This window comes from Haliotis rufescens, unplaced genomic scaffold (genome assembly GCF_023055435.1).
Source record: "Haliotis rufescens isolate VD_foot unplaced genomic scaffold, xgHalRufe1.0.p SCAF_8, whole genome shotgun sequence".
NCBI lineage: Eukaryota > Metazoa > Mollusca > Gastropoda > Lepetellida > Haliotidae > Haliotis > Haliotis rufescens.
Window position 1 is genome coordinate 14,518,288 of NW_025964372.1, and position 25,572 is coordinate 14,543,859.

Sequence of the window (25,572 nt, forward strand, 5' to 3'; positions counted from 1 at the left end):
TAACATGGTGGAGATCAAACTTTCTGAAAGGTTCAGTTGCTTCACTGTGTTGCAAGTAGTTTTCACCTTTAAAAGATAAGATGAAACGCGAAGGTAGGTATTTTATGGTTTATGATTGTTGAGTTCAGAACAGGGAACGAGATCGGTTTAAGGCCGCTTTTGTACATTATTCTATCATATCACGGCGTGCGAGCTCGATCAGAGGGAGGAAGTCTAAAGTGATGCAGGGCTGAAGCCACGAACATGGCCATTGTGTTTATCAGCCCCAAATTATGGACAATCTGGGACTCCCGTCATAGGTTCCTGGTACGCATAGGAAAGCACCTTTGTAAAGCGAATGGCGGCGACTTTGATGACTGAGCCATATACATGTATGCGTATGTACATCAAGGCAATAGGACAAGTCCAAGCAACAGATGAGTATGTATCACTTTATTAACAAAGCATTACATTTATCGTCCTTGCGGTCACATGTCCGTCGGCCCCTTTGTTGCCATGGCGAACATTGCGGATTAGGATGTGGGTGGGGGTTTCCTGTACTTGTAGGCGATGTTGCTATACTTCAGCTGTGGAAACAGAAATAGTGGCCAGTAAATCTCGTTTTCGCTTGCTAATTGTATACAACACTTACAGAGATAATTGTAAGGTCGTGCTTTTTCTTAAGTTTATTGAAGCATGACTAGGTCCAGGGCTAAAAGTTAGATGGGAAATAGTAGCTATGTATTGCGCCGCTTTACTACCCGACATCTACTGATCGCTAAAACACTCGTAGCTAGGATTCACGCCTTCATCACGTTCTACTGAAGTCTGATGCTGTATTTTGTACCGACATCTACAAGCTCTTTCCAGAATGCAAACTTCATAGAATCGTGGACATGTTATACCCCATGTGTAACCAAACCATTTACCTTTGAACCTGATGAAAACGTCAGTCCTAGTTACGTATTAGGTATCATCGGATGCGGGATAGTAAATGCGGAGCAGTACACACTACAATGTCGCAGCAAAGGTTAAATATTGCTGACGCGTCATGAAATACCTCCGTGGTGTAGACCTTGTTTTCCAAATCCTCCAGGCTGGCCATGAATCCCTTGAAGGCTTCACACACAGACACTTGGCCATCACCTGCAGGCAAACAAATACACTTTATTGCGTGCTGACTTCTCATCAATGTTGCATTTACACATTTCTTATCTGCTTGCTGGATGTTTGTGTCGAGCTGGAGGAGCTGGCGGTGTTATGTGTGTTTCTGGTTGGGTTTTCCGTCAAATGGCTTGCGAAAACTGAAGGCCACAAACAAACGCCAGTATAACCAACTAATATGAATTATATATTTATGTATTCCATTTTAAAGAAAATTCAAAGAGCAAATAAATACGTTTTGTTGTTTCGTTATGTTCGAAGTTCAAAACACTGTTGATGCTTTTGGATGAAATCCAGGAGCACAGGTAAGCTAAGAATCTGGGATTCAAACCAATGATCATGTAATTCTTGCATGCCAACGAGATGCAAGTCTGTTCAGTGAACTTCGTCGTATCCGGCAACTGAGTCATCCGTGCCCTTAAACAATGTGACTGTAAAATGTAGAGAGTGGATGTCCATGTGAAGATTTTGTACATCAATATTTGCCAAGTTATCGTGAACCCACCATCCTTATCCAACAATTTGAAGGCAGCCGCGTCCTGGTCCGCTACGGTTATCATGAGGTCATTGTTGGAGTCCTGAAGGTCGAAGAGGCGGGCTGCGACACCTGTGCTGATGTCATATCGCTTCTTCGCCATCATCACGAAGGTGCAACGATCGACTCCAGCGGTAACTGCACACGACAAAAAACATACGAAACGTAGGTGTTACAATCGATCAAAGCATAAGCTGCTCAGGAGAACATACGAAACGTTAGTGTTACAATCGATCAAAGCATTAGCTGCTCAGGAGAACAACATACGAAATGTAGGTGTTACAATCGACCAAAGCATTAGCTGCTCAGGAGAACAACATACGAAACGCAGGTGTTACGATTGATCAAAGCATTAGCTGCTCAGGAGAACAACATACGAAACGTAGGTGTTACGATTGATCAAAGCATTAGCTGCTCAGGAGAACAACATACGAAATGTAGGTGTTAAAATCGATCAAAGCATTAGCTGCTCAGGAGAACAACATGCGAAATGTAGGTGTTACAATCGACCAAAGCATTAGCTGCTCAGGAGAACAACATAAGAAATGTAGGTGTTAAAATCGATCAAAGCATTAGCTGCTCAGGAGAACAACATAAGAAATGTAGGTGTTAAAATCGATCAAAGCGTTAACCACGAGCTTTAACTACGAGGTGTGGTGTAACGATAAACCAAAGGCTCAGCTGCTCAAGACAAGAACATAAGAAATGCAGGTGTTACGAACGACCAAAGTGTTGGCTGCTCATGGGCAGAACATACAAATGCAGGTGCAACGATCGACCAAACCGATAACTGTAAACGACAAGAACATTCGAAATATTTGTGTTACGATCGACTGGAGCGTCAGCTGTTGAAGACAAGAACTACGAAATGTAGGTGCAACGATCGACCGCAGCGTTAACTGCTAAAGACAAGAACATACGATATCGTCAGAGTTAAACATTTATTTTCTTCAAAAGTTATCAGTACATTGTCGCAGACACATCACCGGCCCAAGAAAAATATAAATAGACAAAAGAAATACATATCCATATATAATTGTATCGTTCTACGTAAATATTCGTCTATGATTGTATTTGTATTGTAAAAGCTCATCTGGTTTCAGCTGCCAGAACTCGCAGAGCAGACTTGTGCCCCTTTGCTGTGCAAGGATCCGTCGCTCGTGGGTATACGTTACATATTTTCCACAAATCAATTCGACCTACCCTTTTTTATAATTCGTTGTTCTGATTTACTGACACGTGTTATGTGGGCCAGCGTATTTGTCAATCCCTGACGACGTTCTAATAGTCGCTACAATACAATTATCTAAAAATGTTCCTTTATTATTTTCATTACAAATCCGCCGAACACACATTTTGCAATTAACACATTTAACAAATGTGAACAGATTTCAATGTTAACAATGTCTCTTATCAACCGATATACGAACGGAGGTAAATCAAATATAGAATATTCCAGACAGGAGACGCGTGAAGATCCGAGGTAGAATAGGTCTTCAGCAACCCATGCTTGCCGTAAAAGGCGACTATGCTTGTCGTCAGAGGCGACTAACGGGATCGGGTGGTCAGGCTCGCTGACTTAGTTGATGCATGTCATCCATCCCAATTGCGTGGACCCAATTGTGTGGATCGATGCTCATGATATCAATCACTGGATTGTCTGGTCCAGACTCGTTTATTTACAGACCGCCGTCATATAGCTGGAATATTGCTGAGTGCGGCGTTAAACAATAAACCAACCAACCAACCATTTGCGTGGATTTATGCTCATGATATTAATCACTGGATTGTCTGGTCCAGACTCGATTATTTACAGACCGCAGTCATATACATTTGTAGCTGGAATATTGCTGAGTGCGGCGTTAAACGACAAACCAAACAAAACCAAATCCAGACAGGACGTTATTAAAGATATGGGGCAATTTCATATTTATTGAGAACACCGCGGTTTTAAAAAAAAAGACCGTCGACAAACCGAATGAGGCGCTCATAAAATCAGTACTACGGGGCCTCCTGAAAGACTGATTGTATACCTCAGGTATAGAATGTATTCATATCGTTATGTAAATAACGTGTTATGATTTATCGTCACATCAGCGAAACCTGAGTCTGGTAACAACAACAAAAACATTCACCAATAAAATGCTCATAATAATAAAAAGGTATCGTCAATATCAGGATTTCATACAGAGCAAACCATTATCTGTGGTTATTCCTAGTGTGATTATTCGGTTGATGTTCCATGACATCGATATTTGGATATATTATGGTATATGAAACAGAAAGATTTCGATGAAGTGCTTGACCTGTACTTTATACATATTCATGCACCGCAGATGAATGTATCATCCTTGTGCACCTCATTGTAGCATGTTAGGTGAGTAAGTTGGTTTTAACTTCATGTCATATGACGGCGTGTAACATTTATGTCATGCAGGCTGTAGATGTCCATCACACACATTAATACACAAACGGATTTATTGCTGTCTCATCATCAGAGTGAATGCGGAATGTAAAAGAACGATCGGCTGATCCTTGCACAGCAAAGGGGACTAACTCTGCACTGTGAGTTATGGCAGGCGAGCCCACAAGATCTTTGCTATTTGGGGATTGGAAAAATTACGTATAACGCTTCTTGAGTAGCTCCAGGGGCTGCAATGTGTTCCCACTGTACCCTCGGGTAAGATGTCAGGCCAATGTAGCAAAAGTAGTGATCAGGCAAGGTCGTAATGTGATTCTGAATAACCTTTTTTTGAACAAATACTTACGGTTAAGGTCACTGTCGAAGGTAGCTGCAACAGTTGGGTCCCTCGTTTCGGCGGAAGTGACGTAGCCATCTTTGTTGGTGTCGAAAGCTTTGATGTCAGCCAGAACTTGACGCGTGTCAACATCAGTCATGGGTTTGCTGGAGAGCCTGCGAGAATACAAAATGATGGAGTCAGGCGTCACATTAAATAACATTGAACCACCCGACCTAAAATAAACAATATCCCACATATACAAGAAAAATGACTTGATGTAACCAAGATTTAGTCTTGAGGCAGAAACCGTTTTTCTCTGCTAAAATATTTTCACTCTGACAAAATTCTTTTTCAACTGATTTGTTTTCTGTGCATATTATGGGTACTGCAACTCTGACAGCATGGGGACCCTAGGTACCAGAATGTTCCCAGTAGCTCATGGTTGTCAGGGGCGACTCAAAGCACGACTCCCACTACATCATAAGCATGCGTTCCTAAATTACTATCACGTGTGACGAGACCAGGTGTTCGCGAAACGATGATCATATCCTACCCACCAGTGGCACCGTCACAAATACATGCAAAGGCAAGTAAATTGTTCATTTGAACAAAATAAGAGAAGATAAATTCTGATTACCTTAAGAGAAATGCCCCAAGTGACGCAGGCCGGAGGCTATAACTATTTTGCTGAATTCCACGAGCACGAAGATGGTGCTGACAAACCAAAGATCAAAATCTGATCACCACCAGCGTATCCTGGTACGGTTATGGAACCAAACCGTTGCCCATCCGGTAGTATTTCTTTGGATAATCACCCGTGGCGGTAAAATAAAACTTTAGTTAAACTTCGCCTAAGCCAGGTCGCTTCTATTAAAATATCATGACGTTATAAATGTACAATTACTTCAACGCAAGACCAGCGCACGAGTGGATCAGTTGTCTAAGATATGCAGATGTGTGTCTCATATTTTGTGCCGGGACCGTATTATCGTGGGTTCGAATCCCACATTCCTTCTAACTATCACCCATGGTTTGGTAGCACCATACCAGTGCTCGCGGGTTTCTCAAGAGTGGTAAGCGTCTAACACGTGCATCACTTCATTATTTTCTCCCACAGCAGATTGACACATAAGGCGGTCTGGTACTTACAAGCTGTAGTTATTATAAATGTACGACTATTGAAATTGAAATACTAATTTGTAGTTCCCACCTGCCCTTGGTTTGGATTTGGAAGTCGCCGCATTCTGTCATCTTGTTGTTGCTGAACCAGCTTTCCATGGCAGATACAGAACCCACGACTAGGGCCAGACACAACAACGCTCTGCACATCATCTGTGTTGGGTTTACAAGAGCTTAGTTTTTTACTCCAAAGGCATATTGTTATTCAGCAGCACAACAAAACAATGAAGAATACCAAAAAACATATACTTACACTAATTCTGCAAGACGTTAAAACGTTATTTATTGAATACATTACGTTGGTGATATTGATAAATTATTTTAACGAATGATAATGAGTGATATACATACTAACATCAGAACACAATTTTCCCGAACATTTTCACAAAAAGGTCTTAAAGCATTCTTGAATAGCACATTCTAACTGAACAGAATTAAAGTCAACCACATGGCAACAGACATCAACAGCAAAACAATGGACATTCTATATAACTCACACTGATTAGGATTTCTATGTTAATAATACTTAACAAAGCTTTAAAACGAAGTGGATGCCCAGTTCATTTCGAGCTCACCTTCATTCTCGACTCTTCTAGCGAGCAACTGCAGAGCCAGGCTTGGTGGGTTTGTTTCTTGGAGCAGAGCCCTGCTTTGCTTGTTAGTCAGCAAACTCAACCTATCAATCAAAGTGGGGCTCTAGACAGGACGCACATCCGTACGTATTTGCAATATTTAGTGCTGGGATTATTTGCCGTGTTGGTCCGGCAGTGCCTTCTACATCTGCACAAACTACTGATATTCGTTTAGTGTACCGTCGGTCGTGGTGACCTTTTGTTCGGGAATCAGACAAGAAAATAAGAATCTGGGGTTTTATTGAATGTGTGCATGCAACCGTTACATTGAGGGTGAGAGGGGTTTTGCACCGCCTTCAGCACTATTCAGGCCATTTTGCAAGACTGGGATTCACGGACGTCTGAAAAACAGTGTTAAATCAATTAAATCTTTTGCCATTTTTACTATCAAGCATCCTCCCTCTCACATTTACTTAACCTTTTACTGACATGTACTTCATATAAGCGACAAAACGCGTTCCATATTTTCTCTCTCTCTCTCTCTCTCTCTCTCTCTCTCTCTCTCTCTGTCTCTCTCTCTCTCTCTCTCTCTCTCTCTCTCTCTCTCTCGCTCTCGTATGAGATGTCATTTACAAAATCCCAATCTCAATTGCGTAGATCGCTGCTCATGTTGTCAATCATTCATGTTGTCAATCGGGGCGAAACTCGGATCCGAACCCAGACATCGCATTCTGTACGCATTCAGGGCGACTTTGGCCAGTGTACAACCCATTCACCAACGGCGCAGTAGATACTGTTTCTTTATCTTAACCCTTCAGACGTGAACAGTTTTTAATCTGGATATTGTGTACACTGTGGATACTGTGTCTTGACCCTCCCCCTTCCCCCTTAATTCTACAAACTGCAAGTCATTTAGAGCGCAGAAAACTGAACCTGTGTTTCTATCAACGTAAATATTTATATACTTAAGGTACTGTGAGTAAATATGAAAAATGACGACATGTGTGTTTCCCAGGAGGGCATGCGTGTATGTCGTTGATGCACAGTGACGGTGCAGATTGGTGCAGATTGTGATCTCTACACGTGCATCATGCATTACCATGTATGGAAAATATGAATCAATGTAGAAGTACTCACAGTCAGGCATCAGTGTGGCAAACTTTTAAACGTACTTTTTGGATAAGGTAGGGACCGCCATGAGTGTTTCGGAATTGCCTAATTGTTTGTTGACTGCCATGCACTCTTAGTTATTATATCAAATATGAAGCATGAAGTCAGAAATACACACTGTAAGCACTCAACCATTCGCTGAGTGCAGTCACAAATAACAAATATCATATAGATAGTACCAATGCAGTCTCACATATTCACAACGGTCATATAGACACAAATGCACTCAAACAAATCCATGCAGATAACCCTGTAGTTAAAGTGGCAACTACACATTCATTCAGACACCCAAGGAAATCATGCAGTCGTACAGGAAACCATGCAGTCGTAAAGACAGCCATGCAGTCGTAACGACAACCATGCAGTCATACAATAAATTGTAGAAATTGTAGAAATCATGTAGTCGTACAGGAAATCATGCGTCACACTGACAACCGTGCGTCACACAAACACCATGTAGGCACACAGAGAACCATGTGTCACACAGACACCATGTAGGCATACAGACAATCATGCGTCAAACAGACACCATGTAGGCATACAGACACAACCATGCGTCACACAATCAACATTTAGGCATACAGACAACCAAGCGTCACACAAACACCATGTAGGCATACAGACAACCATGCGTCACACAAACATCATGTAGGCATACAGACAACCATGCGTCACACAAACACCATGTAGGCATACAGACAACCATGCGTCACACAAACATCATGTAGGCATAGAGACAACCGTGCGTCACACAAACACCATGTAGGCATACAGACAACCAAGCGTCACACAAGCACCATGTAGGCATACAGACAACCATGCGTCACACAAACATCATGTAGGCATACAGACAACCATGCGTCACACAAACACCATGTAGGCATACAGACAACCATGCGTCACACAAACATCATGTAGGCATACAGACAACCGTGCGTCACACAAACACCATGTAGGCATACAGACAACCAAGCGTCACACAAGCACCATGTAGGCATACAGACAACCATGCGTCACACAAACATCATGTAGGCATAGAGACAACCAAGCGTCACACAAGCACCATGTAGGCATACAGACAACCATGCGTCACACAAACATCATGTAGGCATACAGACAACCGTGCGTCACACAAACACCATGTAGGCATACAGACAACCATGCGTCACACAAACACCATGTGGGCATAGAGACAACCATGCGTCACACAGACACTATGTAGGCATACAGACAACCATGCGTCACACAGACACTATGTAGGCATACAGACAACCATGCGTCACACAAACACCATGTAGGAATACAGACAACCAAGCGTCACACAGACACCATGTAGGGATACAAAAAGCATTCAGTCATACAGAAAAGCGTGCTCAAGTCACACCATGCAGTCACACGGATAACCATGCGCTCACACGGACAAGCATTCATTTATACCACGCAGGAATACATGCAGTCATAAAGACGAACATGCAATCATAAAGTCAGACATGGTGGCACATCGATAACAATGTCCTTTAGATATCCACTCTGTCGTGCAGACATGATCTAGTTGTCATTCATTTCAATAACGAGATTCGGATGTTTGGTGAACGTTTATAGCACGAGGCTGCCGGACGTTGTGAAGTCACCAAGTACAAATGCCCTGTGTTCGGAAGTCACTGTGTCCAGGTCAAAGCGACGTATGACAAGTATAAGTCTGTCCAGCTGTACAATAGAATACCCCTTCAGTGTAGTCATCACAGAACTCTTCAGTCGACCTGTCCGGGGTTAATGCACACCCAAACAGGTCCACATTGTGCATTTGACTATTTAGGCTATTAAACTAGATAGGTTCAACCATGTTAATCTTGCCAGTTAATACAGATTTCGTACCCAGCTGATCCGGTTTTAGGTGTGTCGCTACACATATGGTCAACTGTGTGTGAATTTATCAATACATACCGTCTCCGACCATTTTGTCAATTTGATAAAATATAAAACTTTTTTTTTACTTCTTTCACTTCATTTATTGGCAATTCATTTCATGATTTATGTATACTATATTTATATTCTGTACAATAAAACATGTATATACATTTACATAATTAACATTACATTGATGGCATAGATAGGATGAAGACAGATGCAACAAGTGCTGTCAGTGGCGAAGATCCGCATTTTGTTGTCCACTCAGTCATCCTTCAGCAGGAACTGTTCGAAGTATTAACCATCCGCTGTGAACAGGCCTTGTCTGATGGTCGGTCTCTTCGGAAGAACGGATCTTCTTGTGCGACGCGTTTAAATGTTGGCATCTGGGAGACTACATGAGCTCCAGTTTGATGGCCTCTTCATCCAACATAGATGGCATTGGATCTAGAGATGACTTTGGCTAAGATGTGGGTGCTCGCTGGAGTCTGCCTCACCTGAAATGAATAAATATTATAATAATAACAACACTCCTTGAAATTGTTCCCATAATAACACATTATTAGTATTACTACAATGTATGTGTTACTGAACCATGGTTCACATGACATTTCAAATCAATAAACATCTTCAATAAAAACAAATGGCTGAATGTTTTATTTCTTATCCACGCATATTTTATATATGCATCTAATAAAATAAAATCCAATAAAAGTATTAGTAAACTTGTTACTGTTTGTTTATTATTTGTGTTAGACCGCCTCCGTGGTCTAGTGGTAGAGCGTCCGCCCGGAGAGCGGAAGATGGTACTTGTTGTTACCCTGTCTGGCGCTCGGCATTAAGGGGCTAAAACAAGGACTGGTCGGCTCGGAGTCAGTATACTGTGTCTGAGTGGGGTATTCATGTTAAACTGCGGCATGGTATCTCAGTGAGCTAACACTATATATCGGCATCAGTCCGGACTAGTACAAGCAGCCACACAAACACACACACGTACATGCACGTCGCTATATAAGTGCAATAATCTTGGACGCGACGTTAAACCCCATTTCACCTCACCTCACCTTATTTGTGTTATTGTGGTAATATATTATTAACAGGGTATTTAATTTATGAACGACACTTACCTTCATGTCATTCTGAACAAGCGTTGATTGTGGTCATTGCTAACCATTGTGACGATGTCGTCTGATGTGGAAGCAGTCGATACACAGTCTTTGTCAAAGCAGCGCCAGGAAATCCAGTCTCGATTTCTTCTATAGCGTCTGAAAATAACCCCTCCTGCACATAGATATCTACCCCCACAAGCTGCTGGAATAAACTTCTGATACCATCCACTTCTGATGTCTCTTCTTCGACTTTCGTAACTGACACTCGAACTAAAAAATATATTTTGCAATGATCATGTTTGATGTTGATTAGTTAATCTATCAAAAACAATAACAAATCAATGGGATGCATCTATGATGCCTCAAAACAACTCAGGTAACACCAAAGGCAATGAAAGGTCTACTTCGTGTGTGTAGTTCAAAATCCAAAGGTTTCTTCGTATGCAGACACCCTATCCGGCGTGTCTAAGTACAGGCTTTATTGGGTCTGGTTTGTATTAGGGTGGACGAAAAATGGCAATTATGTAGAACGTGTCTGGAAGCGCCTTTGATGTTCACTTTAATCCAGTTACTCTTACCTTGATTCATTAACACAGATCAACGTCGTTCTGCAAACAAAAATAGAAACATGTACATTTTCTCATGTATGTAGAAACTATTTGACTTAAAAATTTATTTTTTGATGTCATAAAAATCAAATATTTCTGTCTCTTCTCCTATTTTCGAGTGTTGAGGATGGGAATATTTCTCTTGCACATCTGTGAGGAGAAATGGCTAAATGTTTTGTTTCTTGCAATTGTCAGCTCGGGATTTATTGAGATTATATAATTCGGATGAACTTTTTTCACTGTAAAATTAGCAATAGTATTGCTTACATGGATGTATCCAATTCCAGCTGATTGTTTAAATACACTCAAGTCCAAAGAACGAACTTTTTAGGCCCTTGTGAGAACCTCGATGTACATGCAACTCGGCAAGCACTGCAGTAAAACGAATGTTGGAAGGATACAATGTCAAGGCATAAATTGACCCATAACTCGAATACCCACGGGAAAGAGCCTTTACTTGATGTTTGTTTCTGTGTTGATTAACGTCGCACTTGAAGCGGTTGCCTGTAAATAATAAGTCTTGGCCAGATGCCCGAATGATTGCTATTGTTACTAACGATTGACGCCTTCCGTATATTTCTCTCTCGCTCTCTCTGATTTTGTAGTCATTTAGTCATCCGTTTTGTTTAGCTCTCTCTCTCTCTCTCTCTCTCTCTCTCTCTCTCTCTCTCTCTCTCTCTCTCTCTCTCTCTCTCTCTCTCTCTCTCTCTCTCTCTCTCTCTCTTTTATATTTTTTCCGACTGTTGAAAGTGACATATATTACAGAAAAATGATATTGACAGATATGGTTCTCTTTAGCGTAAACGGACACGATTCTCAGCTGAAGTTAGCATAACGTGGACACCCCTCCTCTGGACCCTCACCTGGCAAAGCTCCTGGCAAAGCGCCTGCCTCCAATTGGGGCGGAGCTAGCTGCTGTGTGAATAGTCTAAAACGGATCTGGCCAAAGCTAGAGTCGTTATCCAGTGCATTCAGACAGGTTCGTACTTTTTCGTATTTTACTAAAATACCTTACAACACAGTTCAATGATAATCTTGTACAGATGTAATTAACTTTTGCATTCCCTCTTGTATGATATAGTTTGACAATATCACATAGAGAGTATAACTACTGATACAACGACTATAATTAATGGGTTTCCCTCTAACACATCGTGGATAAATTGTTTCCGAAACCCCTGCTTGATTATGTTGCTGTTTTAAGTGTTTAGGGGGCACGGGTGTCCCAGTCATCTATTTGTGAAATATCTCTGTCTGTGATCCATATTACTCCGTCATCAGCGAATTTAGAAGTTGGGGTAGATGAGTTGACATTATCATATAGATCATTGATCATGATGTTAAAGAGGGTTAGGGGTATAATGCTGCCATTGTCCAGTGACATAGGATCAGATTGATTGTCCCTATTTTAACTGATAGTGACCTGTTATGCAGGAAGCTGTCTGTGAAGTTTGCCATGTTTACTTCAACTCCATTTCGTGCTAGTTTTGTGAGGACTCCGTCATGCCATACCATGTCGAAGGCTTTGCCGAAGTCCAGAAATACTGCGACTGTGTATTTCCTGTTTAATTGTGCTTTTTTATTTCATTTTCGGGTCTTAATATATGATCAATGAGTGTCCCTTCTTGAAGCAGCTTTGATCAGGTTTGATGTGGTTGCCGGTTTCAACAACAACAATCCTGTGTGACAACTGAGAAAACATCCAGGTTGATGAACTGTGTACTTCAATGGTTTGACTTATGTTCGTGTTACCGACCAATACTTTGCTACTCAGCTCATACGCAATGACACTGCACGGGTCCTGTCCAATAGAAACGTTATTACTTGCCTGTGTTTTATTTCACAGAATGCTTGCCCTCCGACTCACCGTGTTTGCCCTCCTCTTCTGTGGGACCTGTGGTTTCTCCAGGTATATCAAGACATTCACCCAAACTGTAACACCTGATTTGAAAAATATTCTAAATAAGCTCTTATCATACTACAATTGCTACGATTACATCTCATAATACCAAACATCCCGTTAGAACAGATCCCCATAAATCTATTCTTGTCGTAAAGGGCGAATTAATTTACCAGGTGGTCTTGATCGGTAACTGTGGTCACTCACTCACTCACTCACTTTTGAAGGTTTTGGTTTAACCTGTTTAACCACTGCAACCCTCCCGAGCAGCTTGTAGGGAAGTTCTGTGCTGCTTTGCTTGACAACGACGTCAACGGTGACGGCAGAGTGGACGGCAGTGACATCGGCAAAGACGTCCTGTATTACAACTACGACGGTAAGTTCTGTTTAGTAAGGTCGGGTGTGTGTGTGTGTGTGTGTGTGTGTGTGTGTGTGTGTGTGTGTGTGTGTGTGTGTGTGTGTGTGTGTGTGTGTGTGTGTGTGTGTGTGTGTGTTATTGCATTTATGACATGATCAAGTACCGTAGAAAAAGTACAAAAGACTCCACCATCTGAGGCTGCAATCTAACAATGAGGATGTTTTACCCATTTCTTTGTTCCCGCTTTCCTTATTTCCCTAAGAACATCATATTCGGTCAAACCCGTCCTCATTTTGAAATATCAGAAAAAAAATCCTGAAAACGTCTAGAATCAGTTTTTTGACATATTTTAGCCTCACTTCTACATTTTGTGTTTGGTAACAATATGGCTATGATTGTGGCGTACGATATTTGAGAAGAAACTTGGTATTTTATAATTTGACCTACAGATGACCTTTGCATCATGCAAGAGTGGGAGGTCGTGGCCAGATGGACGTGTAGGTACGGCTTCTCCGACCAATACGGCCGATTCATGTACAAATTATTCGACGCCAACCAAGATGGCCTTGCGACCGCAAACGACTTCAAGACATTCAGTAAGTAAGATATATTTTGAAGATTTGTGTCCTTTCGCTGGCGGTTTCAGCGGGCGACATTCCGTGTAACGTCTAACGATTTAATGAATCATGGAATATCTATAACAGTAACATTTCCGTCCAGAACAGGCTAAGTGGATCGCAATGTCCCTGTCTTACAGCGTCGGAATGACGAACTAAACTGATAGAGAACATCATGAAAACGTCACGTTGTGTTAGTGCCCAAGTAAAACTAGTGTCCGAAATGATTTGTGAAATAGTTTGATTCAAGGTGCCCAACCTGCAACATTACGTTCTAAAATAAACGCATGCACCTGAAGTCCAACTAAACAGGTACCAACAATAGGTGCCTGAAACATCGTGTATTTCGAAAGAGCCGCATAGGGTCAAATGGAAACAATTTGGGACCTGTCTGACCATGTGTCACCGTACCCGACGACGTGAGTCGCTGCTGATGGAGTTAATACCGTGTTAACAATGGTTATTAACAGACAGTCGCGATTTAGCTGGAATTAAAGCGACGTAAAGCAACATTTCACTTACTTTTTTATCTATTTTTCAGATTTTACCAATGCCGACTTCTTAGCGACGCAATACACTGTAAGTAAATCAACAGTCCGGATATAAAGAGTGTCGATATTGCGAATAATTCGCAAACAAACCAAGTCATTATTTTCAAGGAGTGTTAACCATTGTTTTCTTCATATACTTAATTAAGATATAGTTATAACGGAGTTATATATTAAGTCCCTTTAAATCCGGAGCTACACATACCACTCTCCGATATCAGTATTGTAATTTCATGGCATGTGATAATGTCACTGGTTTAGTAATATAAACTTTCATTTCGAATACCTTCCCATATGCCCAAAGACAGATGTTCAAGCGTTCACTCGTCACGTCGGTTCACTTCATTTGTAGGAAGCCCATTGTTGGTTTACCCTGTCCAGATTTGACATGAATATTGTGAAAGCGGCATAACACAGCAATCACTCACTCTACTTATTCCGTTAGTCATGGGTTCGAAATAAACGTTGATAGCCTGTGTTACTTTCATATTTGATCACACATTACACAATGACCGAAGTAGTATCATGTACTACCCAAAGAGCGATAGGTATCCATTTCACTCACTCACTCTCCTCCTGTCTTCAGCGTTTCAAGAACATGTACTGCGGTGACCCGAAGAACAGGGAGGACCCCGTTGACCGAGTCCAGTGTGCCGAGGTGAATGCACTGAAACCAGAGGACGTCAAGTGTACATAAGAAGGACCCACAATCACCTGTAATGTGGAAACGTCAATAAAACTGTTGGTAATAGCAAGTGTTTTGTCCTCCCTTGGGAAATTGTCAATGATGCCATCATCGCCGGGTGTATGTTACTTTGTAAGAGAAGGCCTCCGTGGTCTAGTTGTAGAGCGTCTGCCTGTACAGCGGAAGGTCGGGGGCTCGATCCCCGCCGCGTCATACCAAAAGGTGTTAAAAGATAGTACTTGGTGTTTCACTGCCAGGCGCTCGGCATTAGGGGCTGGTGGGCTCGGAGTTAGTATACTGTGTCTGAGTGAGGTATTAGTGTTAAAAGGTGGCATTTGTATCCGGGTGTGCTAGCACGCACGCACGCACGCACGCACGCACGCACGCACGCACGCACACACACACACACACACACGCACGCACACACACACACACATACTCACACACTCACTCTTGCACGTCGCTACTTAAGTGCAATAATCTTGACCGGAACGTTAAATCTCACCTCACCTCACCTACTTTGTTCGATGGTGCTTGTAGAGATTGTAGTGATTGAGGGGCGGTGGGGTAGTCCAGAGCTTAAGGCGTTCGATCGTCACACCGAAGGCCCGGGTTCGATTCCCACGTGGGTACAATGTTGGAAGCCCATTTGTTGTGTCCCCTGATGTGATGCAGCTGGAGTATTTCTAAAGGCGGGCAAAAACCATACTCACATACTCACATACTCACTTGTAGTCATTGATGGGGGCGGTCGGATAGCCTAGTGGTTAAAGCGTTCGCTCGTCACGCCGAAGACCCGGGTTCGAATCCCGACATGGGTACAATGTGTGAAGCCCATTTCTGGTGTCCCCCGCCGTGATATTGCTGGAATATTGCTAAAACCATACTCACTCACTCACTCACTCACTCACTGTAGTCATTGATTCCACAAACAAATTTAGAACTGGACAAAACAGAAATCTTTGGATGTCTTTGGAGCTCTATATTTGTTCATATACTTAAACATGCTTAAATTGCAAATATCGTGAAAGGTGATTGCGAATATCAATTTTACTAAATACATTAATTCAATTCCCGAGAGAGAAATTCATTGCATTCGTAGAAAGTATTTAAATGTCCAAGTGAAAGTGTAAACATCACACGCTCCGTAAACGGATTAAAAAATCCTATTTGGAATACATATATCGGCATTCACGTACCCCTAGAGGTAATATAAATATCGGAGGAAGAAAGGGGAAAATAGACACATTTTCATTAAGTTATCGTTCTTGTCTCCAGAAACCACGCAAAAACGTCTCGATTTCAGATGGTGCATATTGTCTTTAGACAATCATATCTATTGTTAATTATAATTTTATGCGTGGGTGTAATACCGATGGATAAAACACTTTGAAAATAAATCAATATCAAATGTGATCTGGTCTTATAGAATCAATAAGGATTATTTTGTTCATGAAATTCTTCAATAGTCCAACAGTCAACTCTCGTCGAGCAATATTCCTGCAGCTCCAGCATTTTGAGGTACAATCGAGCGTGCTCTTTCTACCAATATTTCAAAGAGCGCCTTACAACTCTTGCTCAGAAGTTGATCAAGGTTACAACATTCAAGCTCTCATGATCATGATATTGTCGGAATCGTACAATCGACTCTGTTTTTGGCAGAGAGTTTTAATGAATATGGACCTGGTTTTGTCGCTTATAATAGAGAGGCTGCTTAACAGTAAAAATGGCAAAAGATTTAATTGTTTTAACGCTGTTGTTTTAGCCGTCCGAGAGAGAGAGAGAGAGAGAGAGAGAGAGAGAGAGAGAGAGAGAGAGAGAGAGAGAATACAGAACTGAGCAAAACAGATGACTACAAAATGACTACAAAATCAGGGTGAGAGAGTATACGGAAGGCGTCAATTGTGTGACGCATCGTTGTCTGTATGCCTACATGGTGCCTGTGTGACGCATGGTTGTCTGTATGCCTACATGGTCACGGTTTGTGTGACACATGGTTGTCTGTATGCCTACATGGTTTCTGCGTGACGCATGGTTGTCTGTATGTCTTCATGGTGTCTGTATGACGCATGGTTGTCTGTATGCCTACATGGTGTCTGTGTGTCTGTGTGACGCATGGTTGTCTGTATGCCTACATGGTGCCTGTGTGACGCATGGTTGTCTGTATGCCTACATGGTCACGGTTTGTGTGACACATGGTTGTCTGTATGCCTACATGGTGTCTGCGTGACGCATGGTTGTCTGTATGTCTTCATGGTGTCTGTATGACGCATGGTTGTCTGTATGCCTACACGGTGTCTGTGTGTCTGTGTGACGCATGGTTGTCTGTATGCCTACATGGTGTCTGTGTGTCTGGGTGACACATGGTTGTCTGTATGCCTACATGGTGCCTGTGTGACGCATGGTTGTCTGTATGCCTACACGGTCACGGTTTGTGTGACACATGGTTGTCTGTATGCCAACATGGTGTTTGTGTGAAACATGGTTGTCTGTATGCCTACATGGTGTCTGTGTGACGCATGGTTGTCTGTATGCCTACATGATGTCTGTGTGACACATGGTTGTCTGTATGCCTACATGGTGTCTGTGTGTCTGTGTGACACATGGTTGTCTGTATGCCTACATGGTGCCTGTGTGACGCATGGTTGTCTGTATGCCTACACGGTCACGGTTTGTGTGACACATGGTTGTCTGTATGCCAACATGGTGTTTGTGTGAAACATGGTTGTCTGTATGCCTACACGGTGTTTGTTTGACGCATGGTTGTCTGTATGACTGCACTAATTCCTGTACGACTGCACGAATACAAAACGAAACAAAACGGGTTGCCTGATAGTGGCTGGTACTGCAGTACCATACCTGTCACTAAGAAGGTCGTGGCATTGCAAGGGGATATACGAACGTAATCTTTTCTAAACGTTTGCTGACGTATGCGTCTCAGTTATCAAACATAGGTGAGGTCATGTTGGCCTGTTGAGGAATGTTCTCAGGTCGAGGCAAATATATACCCCTTAACTGTTTTCACACAGGGTTACGCTAAAAAAATTATAAGGCACTATGCTGGTACTTGCCACTGAACCAAACTATACTTTCTATGGGCAGTAAGACGTGGGATGGAGTTTTACTTGTTCACAGTACGACCAGGTAGGAGGATTTTTCTTTTTCCAAGTTAGACCTCATTCTTTCTATGAAGTTTTCCTTGTGAGATTAAATTTGGGCTTGTTTCAAACGTCAACTCGAAGACAATTGCAAGAACTGAAACCTCTCATTATGGATGACGGGAAATAGACCAACAACCTCCTGATCAGTGGTTAGGCACTCTAACCATCAGACCGCAGAACTGGTAAAAATTGTGGTTCATTTGAAAGTACCACCGAAGGAGCTATTCAAAATATTGTCACGTCATCTTAAACCTTGAAACCCTTGATCCAGCTTTTAACCCGGATATCCTGACATAGCACTTTCGCCTGTCCTTTACTTCTTGAAACTGCAAGTCATATAGAGCACCTGCAGATTAGACCTGTCTTTCTATCAACGTAAATATGTATTTACTTTATACTTAGTAGATGACACCTATATATTTCAACACGGGCAAAAATGTTGATTCCTCAGTAGAGTAGATCACAAATGCACAATGCATCAGCTGAGTCAATAAGTGACCTGGCGAAATGTGTGTCAGCGGGACCCAGGACCCAGGACCCAGGACCCAGGACCCGAGGGTATTAAACGCTTATCATGTATGTTTAGCCACTGGGGAAAATGGCCCAGACTCGATTATTTAAAGGCTGCATTTACAGAGTTCAATCATTCACGCACTACTTGACTCTGAGTTACCTCAATATGAACATTAAGAACATCAGAGCGTCGTGTCCAAAGTTGACTCTAAATCAGCTTCATTTTACCATATCTGTGACAACCCCAGCCACAGCATTCAGTGGGCCCCGTGAAGGTCCGGGGTAGAATAGGTCTTCAACAAAACCATGCTTGCCGTAAAAGGCGACTATTGATGTCGTAAGAGGCGACTAACGGGATCGGGTGGTCAGGCTCGTTGATTTAGTTGATGCATGTCATCGTATCCGAATTGCGTTGATAGATGCTCACGGTGTCGATCACTAGGTTGTCTGGTCCAGACACGATTATTTATATACCGCCTCATATAGCTGGAATATTGCTGAGTACGGCGTTAAACAACAAACAACAAACAAACAAACAAAGCATACAGTGGGACAACATCAAAACCCTTACAACCAGCCTCAAAGACTTCAAGATTAGGAATTCAAAAGAGCAATCCACATCAAAAAACGCCAACCATCAATCAACCGTGATCAAGTCACCATCTGCGCACCATCAACTCATCAAAGATTCTAATCAGCCGTAATACCCAGTAGTCGTGTACCCGCCGGTGTTCATAACCTGCTTCTCCACAATAACACCTCAAAATGTTTGATACAATCCGATCACTAAAGCGTAATGCTGTATATCTGAACATGTAAATGCCCATTTTAAAAGGGAAATTCGTAGACGGAAAATGCTATATATATATAACTCAATAATAATTAGAAATCCCTCGAGATAATGTGTTCGACTTGGCCCCTAGCAACCGACAGCGTAAATCGATGTTTACAATGTCAATCACTGATTGTTTGGTCAAGACTCGGTAATGTATAGGCACGATGTATTGCTAAAGCGGCATAAAACCAGAAACAATAATAATAACAATAATAATAATGTAAAGGCTGGGTGTTTGTGTTCTCAACAAACACACAAAGTACACTCACACGTGCGCGCGCACGCACGCGCGCGCGCACGCACGCACGCACGCACGCACGCACGCACGCACGCACGCACGCACGCACACACACACACACACACACACACAAACACACACACACATGTACGCGCGCAGACACACACACCGTCAAATTCACGAAACGTATGCCATGATCAAATGAAGATAGATTCCAATCGTACATTATGATCCTTGATTTGTCAGTGGTCGTGCTAGTGGGTTTCGTCAACCTGCTTCACAACCTAATCTGCAATTACTTCGGGCTCCCCTAACTGAACTGGACTGAACTTTATTTCCACTTAGGCCGCTATCAGCGGCATCAGAGGTACACAATTATTTCAACAACATTATACATATACATATAAACATAGAATATATACAAAAACATCTTTGCTGAGCATGCATTCATATTTATACAGATTCTCTTGGGTAACAACATATGTGCAATTCAATGAGGGCGGGGGGGGGGGGGGGGGGGTGGGGGGAGTACTCTTTAAGGTTGAGTCCTGTCCGGGATTCGAACCCACACTGCCAGAGTGAGGCAATCAGTTTCACTCAGTGAAATTTAAATCGGAGCATTGACGCATCGGTGTATGTATTGTGAGGTATTGACGTACCTAAGTGACAGTAGTTGCTGGTGTTATAGTGTAGATTCCCGGAACTGACCGGTCAACCTTATAATAACGTAAGGAGGAAGGAAGTACCTCCGATAGGTGTCAGCAGTGGTATCTCCATGTGAGTGTGGACGTCATACAGCATCCCTCTGCGGAAGTACGTTACGTTGGATGGACAGAGACGTGGCATCCTTGTAAACAGGCATCCTCAGCTCTTGAAATAGTTTCCATGACAACACATTATTAGTATTACTATGTGTTACTGAACCATGGTTCACATTGCATTTAAATTCAATAAACATCTTCAGTTAAAACAAATGGCTGAATGGTTTATTTCTTATCCACTCTGGATTAATTGACATCATATAATTCTGATGAAATGAGATTTCTTTCATTGTAAAATAAGCAATAACACGGTCGATGTTTGCTGACATGGGTATATGTAAAACAAGCTGAGTTTCTTAAAATCCTCTCAAGTCCAGCAAACGTACAGTTCAGGCGCTCGTGACAACATGGATGTACATGCAACTCGGCAAGCATTGTTGTCAGCCTCGATTCTAAAATGCAGTTTGCAAAATGTGGACACCCCTCCTCTGGACCCTCACATGTCAAAGCTCCCTGCGTCTGCCTCCAATTGGGGCGGAGCTAGCACACAGGCTGAACAGTCGAAAACGGATCTGGCCAAAGCTAGAGTCGTTATCCAGTACATTCAGACACGTTCGTACTTTTCGTATTTTACTTAAATACTTTACTTTATCTTTATTCATTTGTACTGATGAATGACTCGTTTCATTTTCAGTCGTACGACATAGCAAGTTGCCACCCTCAGTGTCCGCTGAATATGTATTACTGAAGTTGCTATAATACTGTCTGTGATGTTATATACTGTCTGTGATGTTATATACTGTCTGTCATGTTATATACTGTCTGTGTTGTTATATGCTGTCTGTGTTGCTATTGTATTACTACTCAAAAACAATCATCGTGTCAACAGCATTAATCGTGTTATAGTTTATACTGTAACTATTGCTACAGTTAGTTCATACTGTCACTATTGATAAGTTAGTTTATACTGTCACTATTGCTATAGTTAGTGTATACTGTCACGATTGATATAGCCAGTTTATACTGTCACTATTGAAACAGCTAGTTTATACTGTAACTATTGCTACAGTTAGTTTATACTGTAACTATTGCTACAGCTAGTTTATACTGTAACTATTGCTACAGTTAGTTTATATTGTTACTATTGATACATTTGACTGATGTTCGTGTTATCGACCACTACTTTGCTGGTTAGGACATGTGCAACAACACCCCGCAGGCCCAGATCAATAATATGACAAACTCATAACAATTGAAACGCCATTACCTCTATGAGTTTGTTTGCAGAATGCTTGCCCTCCGACTCACCGTGTCCGCCCTCCTGCTCTGTGGGACCTGTGGTTTCTCCAGGTATATCAAGACATTCACTAAATAAGCTCTTATCACAACTACAATTCCTACAATTTTATCTTAGAATGTCAAACATCTCCAGAATCGAACCCCGGTGGCTTGGGTCTTGGCACTCACTGTCACTCACTATATCACCCAACTCACTCACTCACTCACTATATCACCCAACAAACTCACTCACTCACTATATCTCCCAACTCACTCACTCACTATATCACCCAACAAACTCACTCACTCACTATATCTCCCAACTCACACACTCACTATATCAACCAACAAACTCACTCACTCACTATATCATCCAACAAACTCACTCACTCACTATATCACCAAACTCACACACTCACTATATCAACCAACAAACTCACTCACTCACTATATCACCCAACAAACTCACTCACTCACTATATCTCCCAACTCACTCACTCACTATATCAACCAACAAACTCACTCACTCACTATATCTCCCAACTCACTCACTCACTATATCAACCAACAAACTCACTCACTCACTATATCTCCCAACTCACTCACTCACTATATCACCCAACAAACTCACTCACTCACTATATCTCCCAACTCACTCACTCACTATATCACCCAACAAACTCACTCACTCACTATATCTCCCAACTCACACACTCACTATATCACCCAACAAACTCACTCACTCACTATATCTCCCAACTCACACACTCACTATATCACCCAACAAACTCACTCACTCACTATATCTCCCAACTCACTCACTCACTATATCAACCAACAAACTCACTCACTCACTATATCACCCAACAAACTCACTCACTCACTATATCTCCCAACTCACACACTCACTATATCTCCCAACTCACACACTCACTATATCACCCAACAAACTCACTCACTCACTATATCACCCAACTCACTCACTCACTCACTATATCTCCCAACTCACACACTCACTATATCACCCAACAAATTCACTCACTCACTATATCTCCCAACTCACTCACTCACTATATCTCCCAACTCACACACTCACTATATCACCCAACAAATTCACTCACTCACTATATCTCCCAACTCACTCACTCACTATATCACCCAACAAACTCACTCACTCACTATATCACCCAACTCACTCACTCACTCACTATATCTCCCAACTCACACACTCACTATATCAACCAACAAAGTCACTCACTCACTATATCTCCCAACAAACTCACTCACTATATCACCCAACTCACTCACTCACTATATCTCCCAACTCACTCACTCACTCACTCACTATATCTCCCAACTCACACACTCACTATATCACCCAACAAATTCACTCACTCACTATATCACCCAACTCACTCACTCACGAAATCTCACAACAAACTCACTCACTCACTTTATCACCCAACAAACTCACTCACTAACTATATCACCAAACTAACTCACTCACTCACTAAATCTCCCAACAAACTCACTCACTCACTCATGTTTCTTGAAGGTACTGGTTTAACCAGCTTAACAACTGCAACCCTCCTGAGCAACTGGTGGGGAAGTTCTGTGCTGTTGTGGTGGACAACGACGTCGACGATGACGGCATAGTGGACTTCAGAGACGTTCAAAAACAAATCCTGTATTTTGACTACGACGGTAAGGACTGTTTAGCGAGCAACCATTTGATAACCTGGAAGGGGGACTGGAATGTCCTTACAAAGTACGTTTAAAATTTACTGAGGGAAATAGTTGCCAAAAACATATGACAGGCACAACTTACAGAGATCATAGAAAGGACAGGATGGGTAAGGGCACTTGTTAACCCTCTAGAAAGAGAAAAAATTAACATTGCGGAAAATATCTAATGAAGACAGTGATATGAACTATGTATTCATGTGTATTCAGTTATCTTTATTCAGGTGTATGTATTCAGGCTGCAGTGTTTGGCAGTCTTCACATTCTCCGAAAAGTTATGGATTGGTTTGAGAGTTAGCTTTCTGGGATAAGTCCCATTCGCTGTCTGGGCTGCGTGTAGAGGGGGCAAGGGCCCTGAGCTGATGATGAGCCTAACAAGCATGAGTGTGCCAGGATCACCCGAACCCTCTTTGATGCATTTTTTATTTTAATCTATGAATAATAATAATAATAATAATAGGGAGGTAGAAGAGGGAGGGTCAGCCAGTATACTTGGAGGAGTGATTGACCTCTCGTGGAAGGTCGGAATTATACGAACTTTTGAATGCAGGTTAGGGACAAACTCCAAAATGCCTATATCAAGGACAAACAAATTTAAACTCAAGAAAATATGGAGTTCAGAGCTGAACGCTCGCAATAAAGTTAAAGCCACCAATACTTATGCTGTATCCGTCCTTTCCTAGTCTTTTGGTGCTGTTAAATGGACGAAACAAGAAATTCAGGGTATTGACACCCTCACACGAAGAATCATGTCAATAGATCCCACCACCCTCACTCATCCCTCAATCGCCAATCATAATGGGAGGGCGTGGATTTATTAACGTGGAGGCTCTTCATGATAGAATAATTTGTATTCTGCGCATTTATTTGTCTGATGATCCTCTTGTGTAGCATGTCAAGACTCCAGATGAAAACAAGGCATTCCGCAGTTTTCTTAAACAAGCCAAGTATGTGGGACATAATCTCAATGCCAGTGTTGATTTTGTTGATGGTTCTGTACTGCTGGACGGTACAGAAATGAGTGTCAACCAAGCGAAGTGCCATTATCAAGTCGGCCCAGACTCAGGTGTTCAAGGAGAGGCTAACTGGACAAATTATGTGCAGTGTGTTTAGAAGATCAGCAACCCTTATTCCTTTTAATGATGACCCAAACAACTATGGTATTTGTGAAAAACATTGTATTTCTCAATTTAACCTACAGATGACCCTTGCAGCTTGCAACAGTGGGAGGTCGTGACCAGGTGGACTTGTAGGTACGGCTACTCCGAGGACTACGCCCGATTCATGTACACGCTCTGGGACCCCAACAAAGATGGCGTTGTGAACGCAAATGACTTCACTGGATTCAGTAAGATATATTTTCAAGATATGTGTCCATCAGCTGTTTTAGCGGACGACTTTTGGTGTTTAGTTTAAATAATTCAAGAATCATGGAATATATATTACAGTAACCTTTTTATACAGAATAGACTGAGCGCACCACAATGTCTTACAACGTCGGAATGACGAACTAAACTGAACGAAACATTGAAAACGTCACATTGTTCAAGTGTCTTTGTGAATCTCGTGTCCGAAATGATTTGGGGAAATATTGATTTGATTTAAGATTCCCGACCTGTAACATTACATGTAAACGCATGTATCTGAAGGTCATCACAACATCAGATGATACTGGTTCAGTCAGTTGCAGTCCTTGTTTGTCAGATTCAGTCGACGCACCCCTGTTCCCAGCGTGAGTCGATGCTCATGGTGTGAATCCTGTGTGTACTGATGGTTAATCACAGGCAACCGTGATGATATATAGCTGGAACTAAAGCAACGTAAAGCAACATTCACTTACTTTTTTATCTTTTTTTTCAGATTTTTCCACTATCGACTTCTTATCGATTCAATATATTGTAAGTAAATATACAGTCAATATTTGTCTGTTTAATCCCATGTCACGAACACATTTTATTTCAACATCACTC

General features: G+C 41.9%; 3 protein-coding genes across 5 annotated transcripts in view; 2 read left to right on the plus strand and 1 right to left on the minus strand.

The window, feature by feature from the left end:
* Positions 1-415: 415 nt before the first annotated feature.
* LOC124149060 lies at positions 416-6,325 on the minus strand. The gene is made up of 6 exons (XM_046520408.2): positions 6,174-6,325; positions 5,630-5,751; positions 4,447-4,592; positions 1,649-1,816; positions 1,040-1,125; positions 416-566 (listed from the first exon to the last, which is right to left on the minus strand). Exons 1-6 carry the CDS (start codon positions 6,177-6,179, stop codon positions 513-515), a joined length of 582 nt encoding a protein of 193 aa, XP_046376364.2. The 5' UTR covers positions 6,180-6,325; the 3' UTR covers positions 416-512.
* Positions 6,326-11,838: 5,513 nt separating this feature from the next.
* On the plus strand, positions 11,839-15,139 carry LOC124138756. The gene is made up of 6 exons (XM_048389577.1): positions 11,839-11,944; positions 12,812-12,874; positions 13,093-13,241; positions 13,673-13,819; positions 14,382-14,419; positions 14,975-15,139. The coding sequence occupies exons 2-6, from the start codon at positions 12,813-12,815 to the stop codon at positions 15,083-15,085; spliced, it is 507 nt and encodes a 168-aa protein (XP_048245534.1). The 5' UTR covers positions 11,839-11,944; position 12,812; the 3' UTR covers positions 15,086-15,139.
* A 3,013-nt stretch (positions 15,140-18,152) lies between these two features.
* LOC124149013 overlaps positions 18,153-25,572 on the plus strand; it is a 32,766-nt gene continuing 25,346 nt past the window's right edge. The window contains exons 1-5 of one of the 3 annotated variants that reach the window (XM_048389573.1): positions 18,153-18,217; positions 21,869-21,931; positions 23,415-23,563; positions 24,804-24,950; positions 25,463-25,500. In XM_048389573.1, the coding sequence (XP_048245530.1) occupies positions 18,168-18,217; positions 21,869-21,931; positions 23,415-23,563; positions 24,804-24,950; positions 25,463-25,500 (447 nt within the window). In that variant the 5' untranslated portion in view covers positions 18,153-18,167. Of the gene's footprint in view, positions 18,218-21,090; positions 21,194-21,868; positions 21,932-23,414; positions 23,564-24,803; positions 24,951-25,462; positions 25,501-25,572 lie in introns of those variants that run through there. The other 2 variants (XM_048389574.1, XM_048389576.1) reach the window with 2 other exon arrangements.